General features: G+C 35.3%; 1 protein-coding gene across 2 annotated transcripts in view; it reads right to left on the bottom strand.

Annotated features, from left to right (window-relative positions):
* LOC110457885 (transient receptor potential cation channel subfamily A member 1-like) overlaps positions 1-14,457 on the bottom strand; it is a 60,225-nt gene that overhangs the window by 35,056 nt on the left and 10,712 nt on the right. Inside the window, exon 1 of one of the 2 annotated variants that reach the window (XM_021509339.1) lies at positions 1,912-2,147. The exons of the other annotated variant lie outside the window; for it this stretch is intronic. Coding sequence (XP_021365014.1) covers positions 1,912-1,998 — 87 coding nt within the window. The 5' untranslated portion in view covers positions 1,999-2,147. Of the gene's footprint in view, positions 1-1,911; positions 2,148-14,457 lie in introns of those variants that run through there. 2 annotated transcript variants of the gene reach the window in all.

The raw sequence follows: 14,457 nt of genomic DNA, 5'->3' as shown, positions 1-14,457 counted from the left end.
TTCTGACTATATATCAGATATAACGACAATTTCAGTTACATCGTAGTATTACAATGTTTTCTATTTTAAATTTCATATTTTAAACTAACATCTCTATACACTTATTGTCAAATATATAATATGCACTTTTTTCTATAGCAATTACAAAACAGTTTTCCCCCTACGTATTTCAATCATTTTTTTTTGTGACCTGACGGAAGCACGCAGAGGATTTAATTCTTAATGTGGGAGGAAGCCGGAGTACCGCAGAAAACCCGCGTGATCAGGCAGGTAACCGGGATTGAATCCGGCCATCTTGGTGAAGACGTGTGCTATTCACTGCGCCACCAGACCCATCATATACGTTACGTACAAGAACAAATATCTACTTCAGCTTTGAAAATGGCGTCATTGATGCAAAAATTATATTGCAAATACATTTTTAACAATCATCAACGATACAAAAAATCTACATACGGGAGACTGGGGCAAGTTCGGCCACCCCCGATGTTTTTGTTTTTTAGCTAATATTTACAACTTTAAATATCTTAGCAGTTTAGTTGGCTGGGCATTTACACGAATAAATAGCGAGGAAAACTCTAATTTAAAATTCCTAAAAAGGAGAAAAGTACTTTTGAGAGGGTAGAAAGAACATCATGATCTCGCTTCTAGTTATGCGAACTTTCTGTAAACAGAATTCCTATTTTTTTTTACGGTCAAAGGTGTAACACACTGACAGCTTCAAATGATATACATAAAAGCCAAGCCAAGCACTCACTATCATATTGCTGTACGATAAGAATTTATTAAAATATTAATTTGGGCCCGGACAGTTTCGGCCAATGATACCGTGGCAAGTTCGGCCCATGTTACACATAAAATCTAACGTTGCATGATTTATAACGTCATAATTAAGCTGATTCAAATGGGGCCAAAACTTACCCGAATACCTGTGCGAACTTATTCCATGGCGGGGCTCGTTCGGCCATCAGATCATCCGACAGGGAAAATTAAATAATGTTCAAAAACCGACGTGCTGCCATACTTCCCAAAACGGACTTTAAAAACAGGGCCGAATTTGCCCCGATCCCCTATTGTTATGGCGGTCTTAAGCTCATTAGAGTTTATGTTTTATTGTTATCCCTCGACTAGCCGACTTTAAATAAACTTTACCTTACCTCATTCTGAAAGCAGTATTATCTCATTCTGAATTAGTAAATATAAGAGATCAACAAAAGCTTCGCTCTTTTAAGGTTTTGCCTTTTCATATGATATGCATATATTCATAAAGAAATTATTTTGGATATAAACAAGCAAGCATGTCGTCAGATTTGAGCAAAAGTAAAGATCAAGTTTTCAGTTGCTTGAACAATGTACTAACCATGATCATGTTTACATGAATGTTAAAAGATTTTAAAAAGACATTGGGTTTAATGCACCTCCCTTTTTGTTTCAATAGTAGTTTAGATCAATTAGGTTTGATGGCTTTTTTGGGCCCTTGAATAACAAATGAGCCCTAGAGGAACGACACAGCTGTATGGTAGAGAGTAGTATCTCATATTGTTTATAGTGTATCGATTCCCGATGATATGTGCAATCACTTTTGTGTATCTTTCTTTCGTCCATCATGGCACTGCTTATAAATCTATTAGTATTTATTAATATCCTTTGCTGAAGACATCGATGCATTCCTTTCTATTTGGCTTTGAGGGAATGCATAATTACATCGCATCCGTTCCTTATTCATCTGTTCAATGGCGTTTATCAATTTAATGAAGAATCGATCGACTAAACAATGTCGTTCCGGTAATGCTTTACAAGAAATGATTGCTAATCAGTTTTTTTTTAAATTATGTTAACCTTTTTTCACTAAACGCTGAACCCATTACATTACACAATATTTAAACATATAACATATTCAATCATACTCACTTTGAGAATCCTGTACGGACTTGCGGACAGAAGGCATACCTGTCCGTCGGTCTCCACGTTTGGTGTCTTGGTTGGAGTCACTTTCATATTACGTTATTAACCGTCATCATTTTTATCCATTCGGAGGGTCTGTTTTACCCTCTTTTTGCTCCTGAAGAAGTTTCAAAAATCTAAACAACTCAATGTGATTCAACAGTTATTGATTGCTGTGTCGGAAACCTGGTGTGCCGCCCAGCCCTGTAGTATACTCATTGGTCCGTATCTTAGAACGACCTGCCATTACCAGGATCTTTAATGATCGTCGTGTTAGTACACAATCCTGTGTGTCTACTTGTTACATCGACTACAACGCCAACCCTGCTCTATTTACTCGCCTGTTCAACTGATACGCTTGACCCTAGAGGTCGCTTAATAGTTCCATCTGTCTACTCCAGTTCTTATAAATTCACTTCCTATTTGTTTGTCTTTACTTCTGTAAAGTAAGTCCACCTAATAATCTATAGAAATATTTGTTGTGTATTGATGGTCTCATTACTGGGTACGCACACGCATAACGTACGTCCCTGGATGGTACCGAGGTATTCATACTAATTTCATGTTTACTTTATATAGTGAAACATATCTGTATCGTTTGTATCATAAAATCATATTTGAACAAACGTTGCAGGAGCCAAAATGCTATATAATGATTGATATAAAATATATTTTATAGTAGTTCTCCGTGTGGGGATGTTGATCAATACAAAATGAATAAATCACTTTGAACTAAGTCTGTCTTAATAATCTATGAACTATTTCATTCAGACAGAATTTTCCAAACAATGAATTATCGGCGAATATGACAACTCAGTAAAACTTATAACATATTACAACTAAACATTATATTAATACCTTGCACACTTGTCGATTTATACAATACAAAATAGGAAAGAAATGAGAGAGAGAAAAAAATAAGGGTTATGTAGGAGGGTGAATGTAAGAGACACACACGTGTGATTAGATTTGTGGATGCATATTTAAATAACACTGCACTATACAGCTGTCTCGTCCTTGTAGAACTGATTGGTGAGGCTAGGGGCCAAAACAGTTGGCCAAATCCAAATAGGACGAAACTTATTTTGAAACAGAAGAGGAGTTCTAAGAAACCCCATAGTTATATGTTATTCCAAAAATAACAGGGGTAGTGGTAACCAAAGTTTAAATAAGTAAAGTGATAATTGTGTAATTTCTAACCTCTGATGTAGAACTGGAACAAAGAAGGTACCAAAGTACCAACAAAACCGTAATTTAAATTTTTGCAACGAGAGTGAAATATTTATGAACAAACTTAAGTTTAACATGAATATCCTTACAGTCCATTGGTATACATTTTTTCCGACAACATTTGAGAGCTTTCATGGAAATCAGGATATTCCGAGCAACACCGTAGGTTGGGGAAACCTGGTCCTACTATAAAGAAAATGAACGTTCATGATTGGGAAAGTGAAATCCTAACAATTATTACACAACTGAAAAACACGCTTCGATTGATGGTTATGTTATAAGTTAAGATCGAGTAAGCAAAAAATGTAGAAGAGTATCTAGCGTTCTTGATTTCAAGTTCATGAAAGATATATTCAAGCGATCGACGCGGTCAATACATTTTATTTTGTTATTGAAAGACAACCAATCTTCGATATATCTTAAAGTGAAATTCAAAAAACATTGCCAGTTCTTTGTAACCTTGCCTGATACGTTTTTTTTTTATAAATGCAGCCTCATATGGAAATAAGAACAAGTCGGCCAAGCGAAAAAGTTACAGTATATCTCCTTGTGTATGCCACCAGTCTGGTGAAAAATCTTGCGTTCAACTTAACAAAGATATTTTCAACCAGCGTCACGAAATACGCTCCAAATAGTTCACAATGATATTTATATAAACCGCCTTCTACTTTTTTCAAAATAAAATTATCGTAGTAGGGGATTAAAAGCTTTCCATAAGTTTGGTAAGAGGTAAGACAATGTAACTAATGGGAAAGTCATATTATATAACTTTCTTTTATTACATGACTTACAGACAGCTTTTATATTGCCGGCTAAAGGGTATTTTATCATAAAGAAGCAAACTGTTTAATGTTTCGCAGCAAGTTTCAAATGGGTTCAAACCACCGGAGAATAGATTCTGCAATCAATCAATAGTAAGTTAAAAACACCTACATATTACGCACGCGGACGCAAACTTTGATTTTCTACACAGATTAGAAATAGAAATTTAATTAGACACAAAGTAATTTATTCTCTTTTTTTCGCTGGTGATTTGCACTCTAGATAATTTGTTGTCTTGTCGTTAAAATCACTCAACCAAATAATACGATGTATTAAATATTCAAAACATTCTATATTGGGATGTATGTTTCGTTTGTATAGTACTACAATATATTTCAGGGGGAAAACACGTTATTCTAGAAGCATGTAGAGATTTCATCATATATGTGAACAATACCATAGCATTACATTTTCAATGAAAAAGCCGGTTATAATCGTATACACTGTAGTGTTTCTCACAAGCCCGATCAGCATGGCGCCGCGCCATACCCTTTTTCTCCTGCGCCATTCCCTTTCCCCGGCACCATGCCTTTTTTCTTTTTTTTTTAATATTGTTTATTTACACCATGTATGCCTCCCCGTTCCCTCCCAACCGCTGCCCTGGTCAGTGAAAGCCTGAAATACACAGCCCCTACATAATGACACCTTTACTGAAGCAGCAAGAAGACTAGGGTCAGGGCTCAAGGGGATGTCAGAGACAGTAAAGACATCCACACCTAACCTAAGGTGGTTGTAACCAGGAGAATATATCCAATTAGCGGTCAAGCAGGGATGGGCCCCAGGGGATGTCAGATGCTGTTAACACTTTCACACCTAACCTAAGGTTGATGAAATAAGAAGAATAGATCCAATTTGCAGTTCAGCAGGGGTGTTAAAATTAGTGACTGTTGATGATGTTGTAGTGTCTGTGACTGACACTATAACATCACCAACAGTCACTGACATAAGGCCTGTGTCGATTTTCACTGAAAATATCGTTTTCATGTTTTCATCTGAATAAAGATATCGTTTTCACCAAATTAATATGTCTTCATGTTGCAATGATGGAATCAATCAAATATATGTTTGGCTTGCACGTTTACAGAACAAATGAAATATACATATGCTTATTTGATTTTTAGTCCAAACAAGTACTCATTAGATATACTTCTAATGTGAACAATCTATCAATGATAATGACACAGCGCGGACACAAAACTTATGGTATAACACTGAGCATCAGGGATTTTGCAATGATTAAAGAAATAAGGCTCAAATACATGCTGAATACCCCTAGATCCCCTTCGAGGTACCCTTTATACCTCTTGGGCGGAGACGTTCTAGTTCATTCTAACAATAATTACTAATGAACCTGGGTGTAACGAGGGTTGACCCGTTTTCAGTGATGCTTCGATCGCCGATGGAACATCAAAGTCATGGACCGATTGATACCCAGGTGGTAACCAAATACATATCTATTTTGGTGTATGTACATCACGATTGATAGATTATTCATGGCTATTTTGAAAAGATATGTTGACACAGCGTGCATCAATACTTTGAAGTAATTATATCAGATTAATCAATTGACATTTCTCTTATTGGTTTCACTCCTCTAGAGATAAACAAAATAGCAAAACACCGGACGAACCAGAGTTTGTATTTGAGCTGAGAAGATAGCAATATATTAATTAATTGATTTCGATAATATTGTGTTAACAAAAAAATATATTTCTTTAATACCAAGTGTTTTCGAGAGTTAATTCGGAATACTTAAAACTAGTGTAAGGAGAGTGTTTGTCAATATTAAGCGTTTGGAACATATGGGAATGAACATAACAGATGGAAGCAACCCTTTATCAAGAGATTACCAGAGTCCTCTTTTTATGCAGTGTTTTAATACATGCTCAGTTTACAAAACGATTCCCTATAATGTGGTCCATTAAAAGCGCTCTCTTAATACAGGTAGTATAGCTTGAGCTCGTTTGAGTGTTCTTAAAATTCTTGTTTGTCAGAAGAAAAATGCACCTTTTACTGTCAAGAATAAGTTTTCATCGTTAAAAATGCGCTGTTATACACGTTTAAAGTGAAGTAGGACATAAAGTATCAAAATGTATCGTTTATCATATTCTTTATGCACAAACATCAACAGCTTGAATTAAGAGTAAGGCAAATTTCAGGCTAATAATAGAAAGTGGAGAAAATTGTAAATTTTGAAAATGACGATAATGCTCAACTAAACAAGATGATATTAACTGATATACGATACAGAAATCTCAACAAGACAAACTAAGAAATCAATGTTGATATCTAAAAGAAAATGATATCGTAATAATGCTGATAATCTTACAAACTCTGCCTTGACACTTATGCTACAGTTGCTTTCTAAGTAGTAACACTTAAACCAGCCATGATAACTGAGATTTATAGCCGTTTATGAGCATCATGATTTACTGGATAGATGCGCCCTGTTGATATAAAAATAGCCTTGGCGGTCTAGCCGAGACACTGAAATCTACAACATGTATGGTCGTAAATACGATCATATATATACCGATGTCAGTATCTACTATGATTAAAGACACGTTTAGAACGTCCTAGACAATAAAAAAAACGACATGCTTTCCTGGGTTTCTTAGGGGGCATCATGACTAGCGCAAAATAAGTGGGTGCAGAAAATGTTTTTCAAAATTATATTCAATTTATTTCCGCTTCTCATCGGGTCCTGTATTTCAATATGGCCCTTTAGTATTGAAAATGGTGTTTTTCTTGATCTTAAATATATTATTCCTATTATGCCAACGTACGAAAGCCCTTTACTGCCAAATAAAATCAAAAGTATTGCGTATAAACACAATAATAGTTTTTTGTTATATATCATTTGGCACCAATGGGCTTCGGTAGATATCGTTCGGTCAGTGACAATAAACCACTCGCAAAAAATAAACACTATTTAACTTAACAATCACAGTGCACTGAGTAATACTAATCAGAAAAAATCTAGTTCATCATATAACATATAGAAGACTATAATAAGAGTGATTAGATTTCCATTGTAGCGCCCTGTTATACGTATTATCAAACCCGTCCGTTGATTGATTTTTGACGTGACATGAGTAATGAATCGACTGAGTTATCGGATGAGGCTGACGTGTTTCAACTAAGATATTTATAAGTGATGAAATGGACGGCCGGAAACAGCCCACCTGTATTCGTCACGACGGAAACAAAATATCGGTCTATATTTTCACATTTGATACCACGGTTTCTGGCTCCTGTTTAAAACATGTCAAGCCGTCGGATCTTCTCGAATATTCGATATGCTATCAAAGTTAAAACATTTCTTGAAATTATTATTAGTTGGTTTAATAATCTATGACAATGTTTCCATTTTACCTTTAAACTGAATGTTTTGAAAAATGTTTTTTATCTATGTTTGCTATTTATTGAAGATTTGTTATATAAATCATGTTGTTTATTGAAGATTTGTTAAATAAGTCATGTCAACTCACCTCTCGAACATAAGTATAAATATAGTATTCACTGTTTCATTTAAATCATCGTATATTCAATTTGTATAAACAATGTTTAGGTTATTATACGTTGTTCTATGAGCTCATACTAATATTAATGAATCATAAAAATTGATTGGCTCATCATTCTCTAAATTCATCCATCCATAAGCTCCTGCCAATGATAGAGTCTTTCTCCTTTTAAACACACATTATGTTGTGTCATTCAGTGTGTGCTACGCCTACTGTCAACTTTTCCAATCTCACATTCTCTATCATTATAATGTATATCAACGTTCAGAAATAACATATTTCATCTGGTAGATAATAATTATATTTTCACTTTCTTAGCATTATTAAAATATTTTGTGCGGAAAAGCATATTTATTGTATGGCTTTGCTATCCGCGTTATGCCTTGTAGTGTTTTGACCAGCAAAAATGTAATAATACAGAACAGGTCCATTGATTTATTTTCACTAATACTATATTATATTCACTTCTAAATTGTATGTCACAAAAAATAATCGTTGATGTGGTGTCGGCACAACAGTATTTAGTAAATATAACTATACTTATATAAATCCTCACTAGATTAAATAACCTGTATTTACTTCTGGTTTAATTACTTAAGATACTGTTTAGACGTTCCACACTGCTAAGAAACGATGAATTATTTATTTCAAACGCATTCGCGATTTTTACCGGTTATTAAGTATGAAATTATGATAATTGATTTTTTACAATATCCTCCCATCTTAATTAGCACAGAATAATAGCACATACAGATAACACTCAATACACATTATGCTGGCAACAGCTCGATATTTTGTTTGTTGTCTATACAAATAGTAATTTTAGTTATACATATATAACTCAAACTTGGTATCTTTCCTTTCATTCTTATCGGATGTTAATATTCTTTGATAATGATAACATACTCACTTACAAAAACAAGGAATGCTCATTTACTGCTGTACTGAAAACAAATAATTTACTAATGAGAATATTATAGTTTCATCAATTATTTGTTAAAGACGGATGTATACATTAAACTTTCCAAAGTGGGGAAAAAACATCATATGAGTTAATGCACAAAAGCTCTAAATGGCATTTCAATTACTTTCATAAATGACAGTAACAGTTTACTAAGAAATAATTAAAAAACAAAGTGAAATTGTGTTGGGGAAAATGATCAAAACTGTATCTGATAATTTAAACACTACACTATTCTTACATTTTTATTGTCAAACTGAACAGTGTGTGACAAAGTCAGTATGAAAGATAAAATGTGTGGCTCTCATGACAAAGATTACCATGTACACGTTCAAAGATAAAATATGAGGCTCTCATGACAAAGATTCACCATGTACTCTATCAAAGATAAAATATGAGGTTCTCATGAAAAAGATTCACCATGTACTCTATCAAAGATAACATGTGAGGCTCTCATGACAAAGATTCACCATGTACATTTTTAAAGATAAAATGTGAGGCTCTCATGACAAAGATGACCATGTACACGTTTAAAGATAAAATATGAGGCTCTCATGACAAAGATTCACCATGTACTCTATCAAAGATAAAATGTGAGGCTCTCATGACAAAGATTACAATGTACACGTTCAAAGATAAAATATGAGGTTCTCATGAAAAAGATTCACCATGTACTCTATCAAAGATAAAATGTGAGGCTCTCGTGACAAAGATTCACCATGTACACGTTCAAAGATAAAATGTGAGGCTCTCATGACAATGGTTCATCATGTACACTTTCAAAGATAAAATGTAAGGCTCTCGTGACAAAGATTCACCATGTACACGTTCAAAGATAAAATGTGAGGCTCTCATGACAAAGATTCATAATTTACACTTTCAAAGATAAAATGTGAGGCTCTCATGACAAAGATTCCTCATGTACACGTTCAAAGATAAAATGTGAGGCTCTCGTGACAAAGATTCACCATGTACACTTTCAAAGATAAAATGTGAGGCTCTCGTGACAAAGATTCATCATGTACACGTTCAAAGATAAAATGTGAGGCTCTCGTGACAAAGATTCACCATGTACACTTTCAAAGATAAAATGTGAGGCTCTCGTGACAAAGATTCACCATGTACACGTTCAAAGATAAAATGTGAGGCTCTCGTGACAAAGATTCACCATGTACACGTTCAAAGATAAAATATGAGGCTCTCATGACAAAGATTTCCCGTGTACACTTCAAAGATAAAATGTGAGGCTTTCATGACAAAGATTCACCATGTACACGTTCAAAGATAAAATGTGAGGCTCTCATGACAAAGATTCATAATTTACACTTTCAAAGATAAAATGTGAGGCTCTCATGACAAAGATTCCTCATGTACACGTTCAAAGATAAAATGTGAGGCTCTCGTGACAAAGATTCACCATGTACACTTTCAAAGATAAAATGTGAGGCTCTCATGACAAAGATTCACCATGTACACGTTCAAAGATAAAATGTGAGGCTCTCATGACAAAGATTCATAATTTACACTTTCAAAGATAAAATGTGAGGCTCTCATGACAAAGATTCCTCATGTACACGTTCAAAGATAAAATGTGAGGCTCTCGTGACAAAGATTCACCATGTACACTTTCAAAGATAAAATGTGAGGCTCTCGTGACAAAGATTCACCATGTACACGTTCAAAGATAAAATGTGAGGCTCTCATGACAAAGATTCATAATTTACACTTTCAAAGATAAAATGTGAGGCTCTCATGACAAAGATTCCTCATGTACACGTTCAAAGATAAAATGTGAGGCTCTCGTGACAAAGATTCACCATGTACACTTTCAAAGATAAAATGTGAGGCTCTCGTGACAAAGATTCACCATGTACACGTTCAAAGATAAAATGTGAGGCTCTCGTGACAAAGATTCACCATGTACACGTTCAAAGATAAAATATGAGGCTCTCATGACAAAGATTTCCCGTGTACACTTCAAAGATAAAATGTGAGGCTTTCATCACAAAGATTCACCATGTGCACGTTCAAAGATAAAATGTGAGGCTCTCATGACAAAGATTCATAATTTACACTTTCAAAGATAAAATGTGAGGCTCTCATGACAAAGATTCATAATTTACACTTTCAAAGATAAAATGTGAGGCTCTCATGACAAAGATTCCTCATGTACACGTTCAAAGATAAAATGTGAGGCTCTCGTGACAAAGATTCACCATGTACACTTTCAAAGATAAAATGTGAGGCTCTCGTGACAAAGATTCACCATGTACACGTTCAAAGATAAAATGTGAGGCTCTCATGACAAAGATTCATAATGTACACTTTCAAAGATAAAATGTGAGGCTCTCATGACAAAGATTCCTCATGTACACGTTCAAAGATAAAATGTGAGGCTCTCGTGACAAAGATTCACCATGTACACTTTCAAAGATAAAATGTGAGGCTCTCGTGACAAAGATTCACCATGTACACGTTCAAAGATAAAATGTGAGGCTCTCATGACAAAGATTCACCATGTACACTTTCAAAGATAAAATGTGAGGCTCTCGTGACAAAGATTCCTCATGTACACGTTAAAAGATAACATGTGAGGCTCTCATGACAAAGATTCACCATGTACACTTTTAAAGATAAAATGTGAGGCTCTCATGACAAAGATGACCATGTACACGTTCAAAGATAAAATATGAGGCTCTCATGACAAAGATTTCCCGTGTACACTTCAAAGATAAAATGTGAGGCTTTCATGACAAAGATTCACCATGTGCACGTTCAAAGATAAAATGTGAGGCTCTCATGACAAAGATTCATAATTTACACTTTCAAAGATAAAATGTGAGGCTCTCATGACAAAGATTCCTCATGTACACGTTCAAAGATAAAATGTGAGGCTCTCGTGACAAAGATTCATCATGTACACGTTCAAAGATAAAATGTGAGGCTCTCGTGACAAAGATTTACCATGTACACTTTCAAAGATAAAATGTGAGGCTCTCGTGACAAAGATTCCTCATGTACACGTTCAAAGATAAAATGTGAGGCTCTCGTGACAAAGATTCACCATGTACACTTTCAAAGATAAAATGTGAGGCTCTCGTGACAAAGATTCACCATGTACACGTTCAAAGATAAAATATGAGGCTCTCATGACAAAGATTTCCCGTGTACACTTCAAAGATAAAATGTGAGGCTTTCATGACAAAGATTCACCATGTGCACGTTCAAAGATAAAATGTGAGGCTCTCATGACAAAGATTCATAATTTACACTTTCAAAGATAAAATGTGAGGCTCTCATGACAAAGATTCCTCATGTACACGTTCAAAGATAAAATGTGAGGCTCTCGTGACAAAGATTCACCATGTACACTTTCAAAGATAAAATGTGAGGCTCTCGTGACAAAGATTCACCATGTACACGTTCAAAGATAAAATATGAGGCTCTCATGACAAAGATTTCCCGTGTACACTTCAAAGATAAAATGTGAGGCTTTCATGACAAAGATTCACCATGTGCACGTTCAAAGATAAAATGTGAGGCTCTCATGACAAAGATTCATAATTTACACTTTCAAAGATAAAATGTGAGGCTCTCATGACAAAGATTCCTCATGTACACGTTCAAAGATAAAATGTGAGGCTCTCGTGACAAAGATTCACCATGTACACTTTCAAAGATAAAATGTGAGGCTCTCGTGACAAAGATTCACCATGTACACGTTCAAAGATAAAATGTGAGGCTCTCATGACAAAGATTCACCATGTACACGTTCAAAGATAAAATGTGAGGCTCTCATGACAAAGATTCATAATTTACACTTTCAAAGATAAAATGTGAGGCTCTCATGACAAAGATTCCTCATGTACACGTTCAAAGATAAAATGTGAGGCTCTCGTGACAAAGATTCACCATGTACACTTTCAAAGATAAAATGTGAGGCTCTCGTGACAAAGATTCCTCATGTACACGTTCAAAGATAAAATGTGAGGCTCTCGTGACAAAGATTCACCATGTACACTTTCAAAGATAAAATGTGAGGCTCTCGTGACAAAGATTCACCATGTACACGTTCAAAGATAAAATGTGAGGCTCTCGTGACAAAGATTCACCATGTACACTTTCAAAGATAAAATGTGAGGCTCTCATGACAAAGATTTACCATGTACACTTTCAAAGATAAAATGTGAGGCTCTCGTGACAAAGATTCCTCATGTACACGTTAAAAGATAACATGTGAGGCTCTCATGACAAAGATTCACCATGTACACTTTTAAAGATAAAATGTGAGGCTCTCATGACAAAGATGACCATGTACACGTTCAAAGATAAAATATGAGGCTCTCATGACAAAGATTTCCCGTGTACACTTCAAAGATAAAATGTGAGGCTTTCATGACAAAGATTCACCATGTGCACGTTCAAAGAAGATAAAATGTGAGGCTCTCATGACAAAGATTCATAATTTACACTTTCAAAGATAAAATGTGAGGCTCTCATGACAAAGATTCCTCATGAACACGTTCAAAGATAAAATGTGAGGCTCTCGTGACAAAGATTCACCATGTACACTTTCAAAGATAAAATGTGAGGCTCTCGTGACAAAGATTCACCATGTACACGTTCAAAGATAAAATGTGAGGCTCTCGTGACAAAGATTCACCATGTACACGTTCAAAGATAAAATGTGAGGCTCTCGTGACAAAGATTCACCATGTACACGTTCAAAGATAAAATGTGAGGCTCTCGTGACAAAGATTCACCATGTACACGTTCAAAGATAAAATGTGAGGCTCTCGTGACAAAGATTCACCATGTACACGTTCAAAGATAAAATATGAGGCTCTCATGACAAAGATTTCCCGTGTACACTTCAAAGATAAAATGTGAGGCTTTCATGACAAAGATTCACCATGTGCACGTTCATCGAAGATAAAATGTGAGGCTCTCATGACAAAGATTCATAATTTACACTTTCAAAGATAAAATGTGAGGCTCTCATGACAAAGATTCCTCATGAACACGTTCAAAGATAAAATGTAAGGCTCTCGTGACAAAGATTCACCATGTACACGTTCAAAGATAAAATGTGAGGCTCTCGTGACAAAGATTCATCATGTACACGTTCAAAGATAAAATGTGAGGCTCTCGTGACAAAGATTCATCATGTACACGTTCAAAGATAAAATGTGAGGCTCTCGTGACAAAGATTCATCATGTACACGTTCAAAGATAAAATGTGAGGCTCTCGTGACAAAGATTCACCATGTACACTTTCAAAGATAAAATGTGAGGCTCTCGTGACAAAGATTCATCATGTACACGTTCAAAGATAAAATGTGAGGCTCTCGTGACAAAGATTCACCATGTACACTTTCAAAGATAAAATGTGAGGCTCTCGTGACAAAGATTCACCATGTACACGTTCAAAGATAAAATGTGAGGCTCTCGTGACAAAGATTCACCATGTACACGTTCAAAGATAAAATGTGAGGCTCTCGTGACAAAGATTCACCATGTACACTTTCAAAGATAAAATGTGAGGCTCTCGTGACAAAGATTCACCATGTTCACGTTCAAAGATAAAATGTGAGGCTCTCGTGACAAAGATTCACCATGTACACGTTCAAAGATAAAATATGAGGCTCTCATGACAAAGATTTCCCGTGTACACTTCAAAGATAAAATGTGAGGCTTTCATGACAAAGATTCACCATGTGCACGTTCAAAGATAAAATGTGAGGCTCTCATGACAAAGATTCATAATTTACACTTTCAAAGATAAAATGTGAGGCTCTCATGACAAAGATTCATCATGTACACGTTCAAAGATAAAATGTGAGGCTCTCGTGACAAAGATTCACCATGTACACTTTCAAAGATAAAATGTGAGGCTCTCGTGACAAAGATTCACCATGTACACGTTCAAAGATAAAATGTGAGGCTCTCATGACAAAGATTCACCATGTACACTTT

The sequence above is a fragment of the Mizuhopecten yessoensis genome, unplaced genomic scaffold, assembly GCF_002113885.1.
Source record: "Mizuhopecten yessoensis strain PY_sf001 unplaced genomic scaffold, ASM211388v2 scaffold9369, whole genome shotgun sequence".
Classification (NCBI taxonomy): domain Eukaryota; kingdom Metazoa; phylum Mollusca; class Bivalvia; order Pectinida; family Pectinidae; genus Mizuhopecten; species Mizuhopecten yessoensis.
This window is presented reverse-complemented; position numbering and strand designations above follow the sequence as displayed.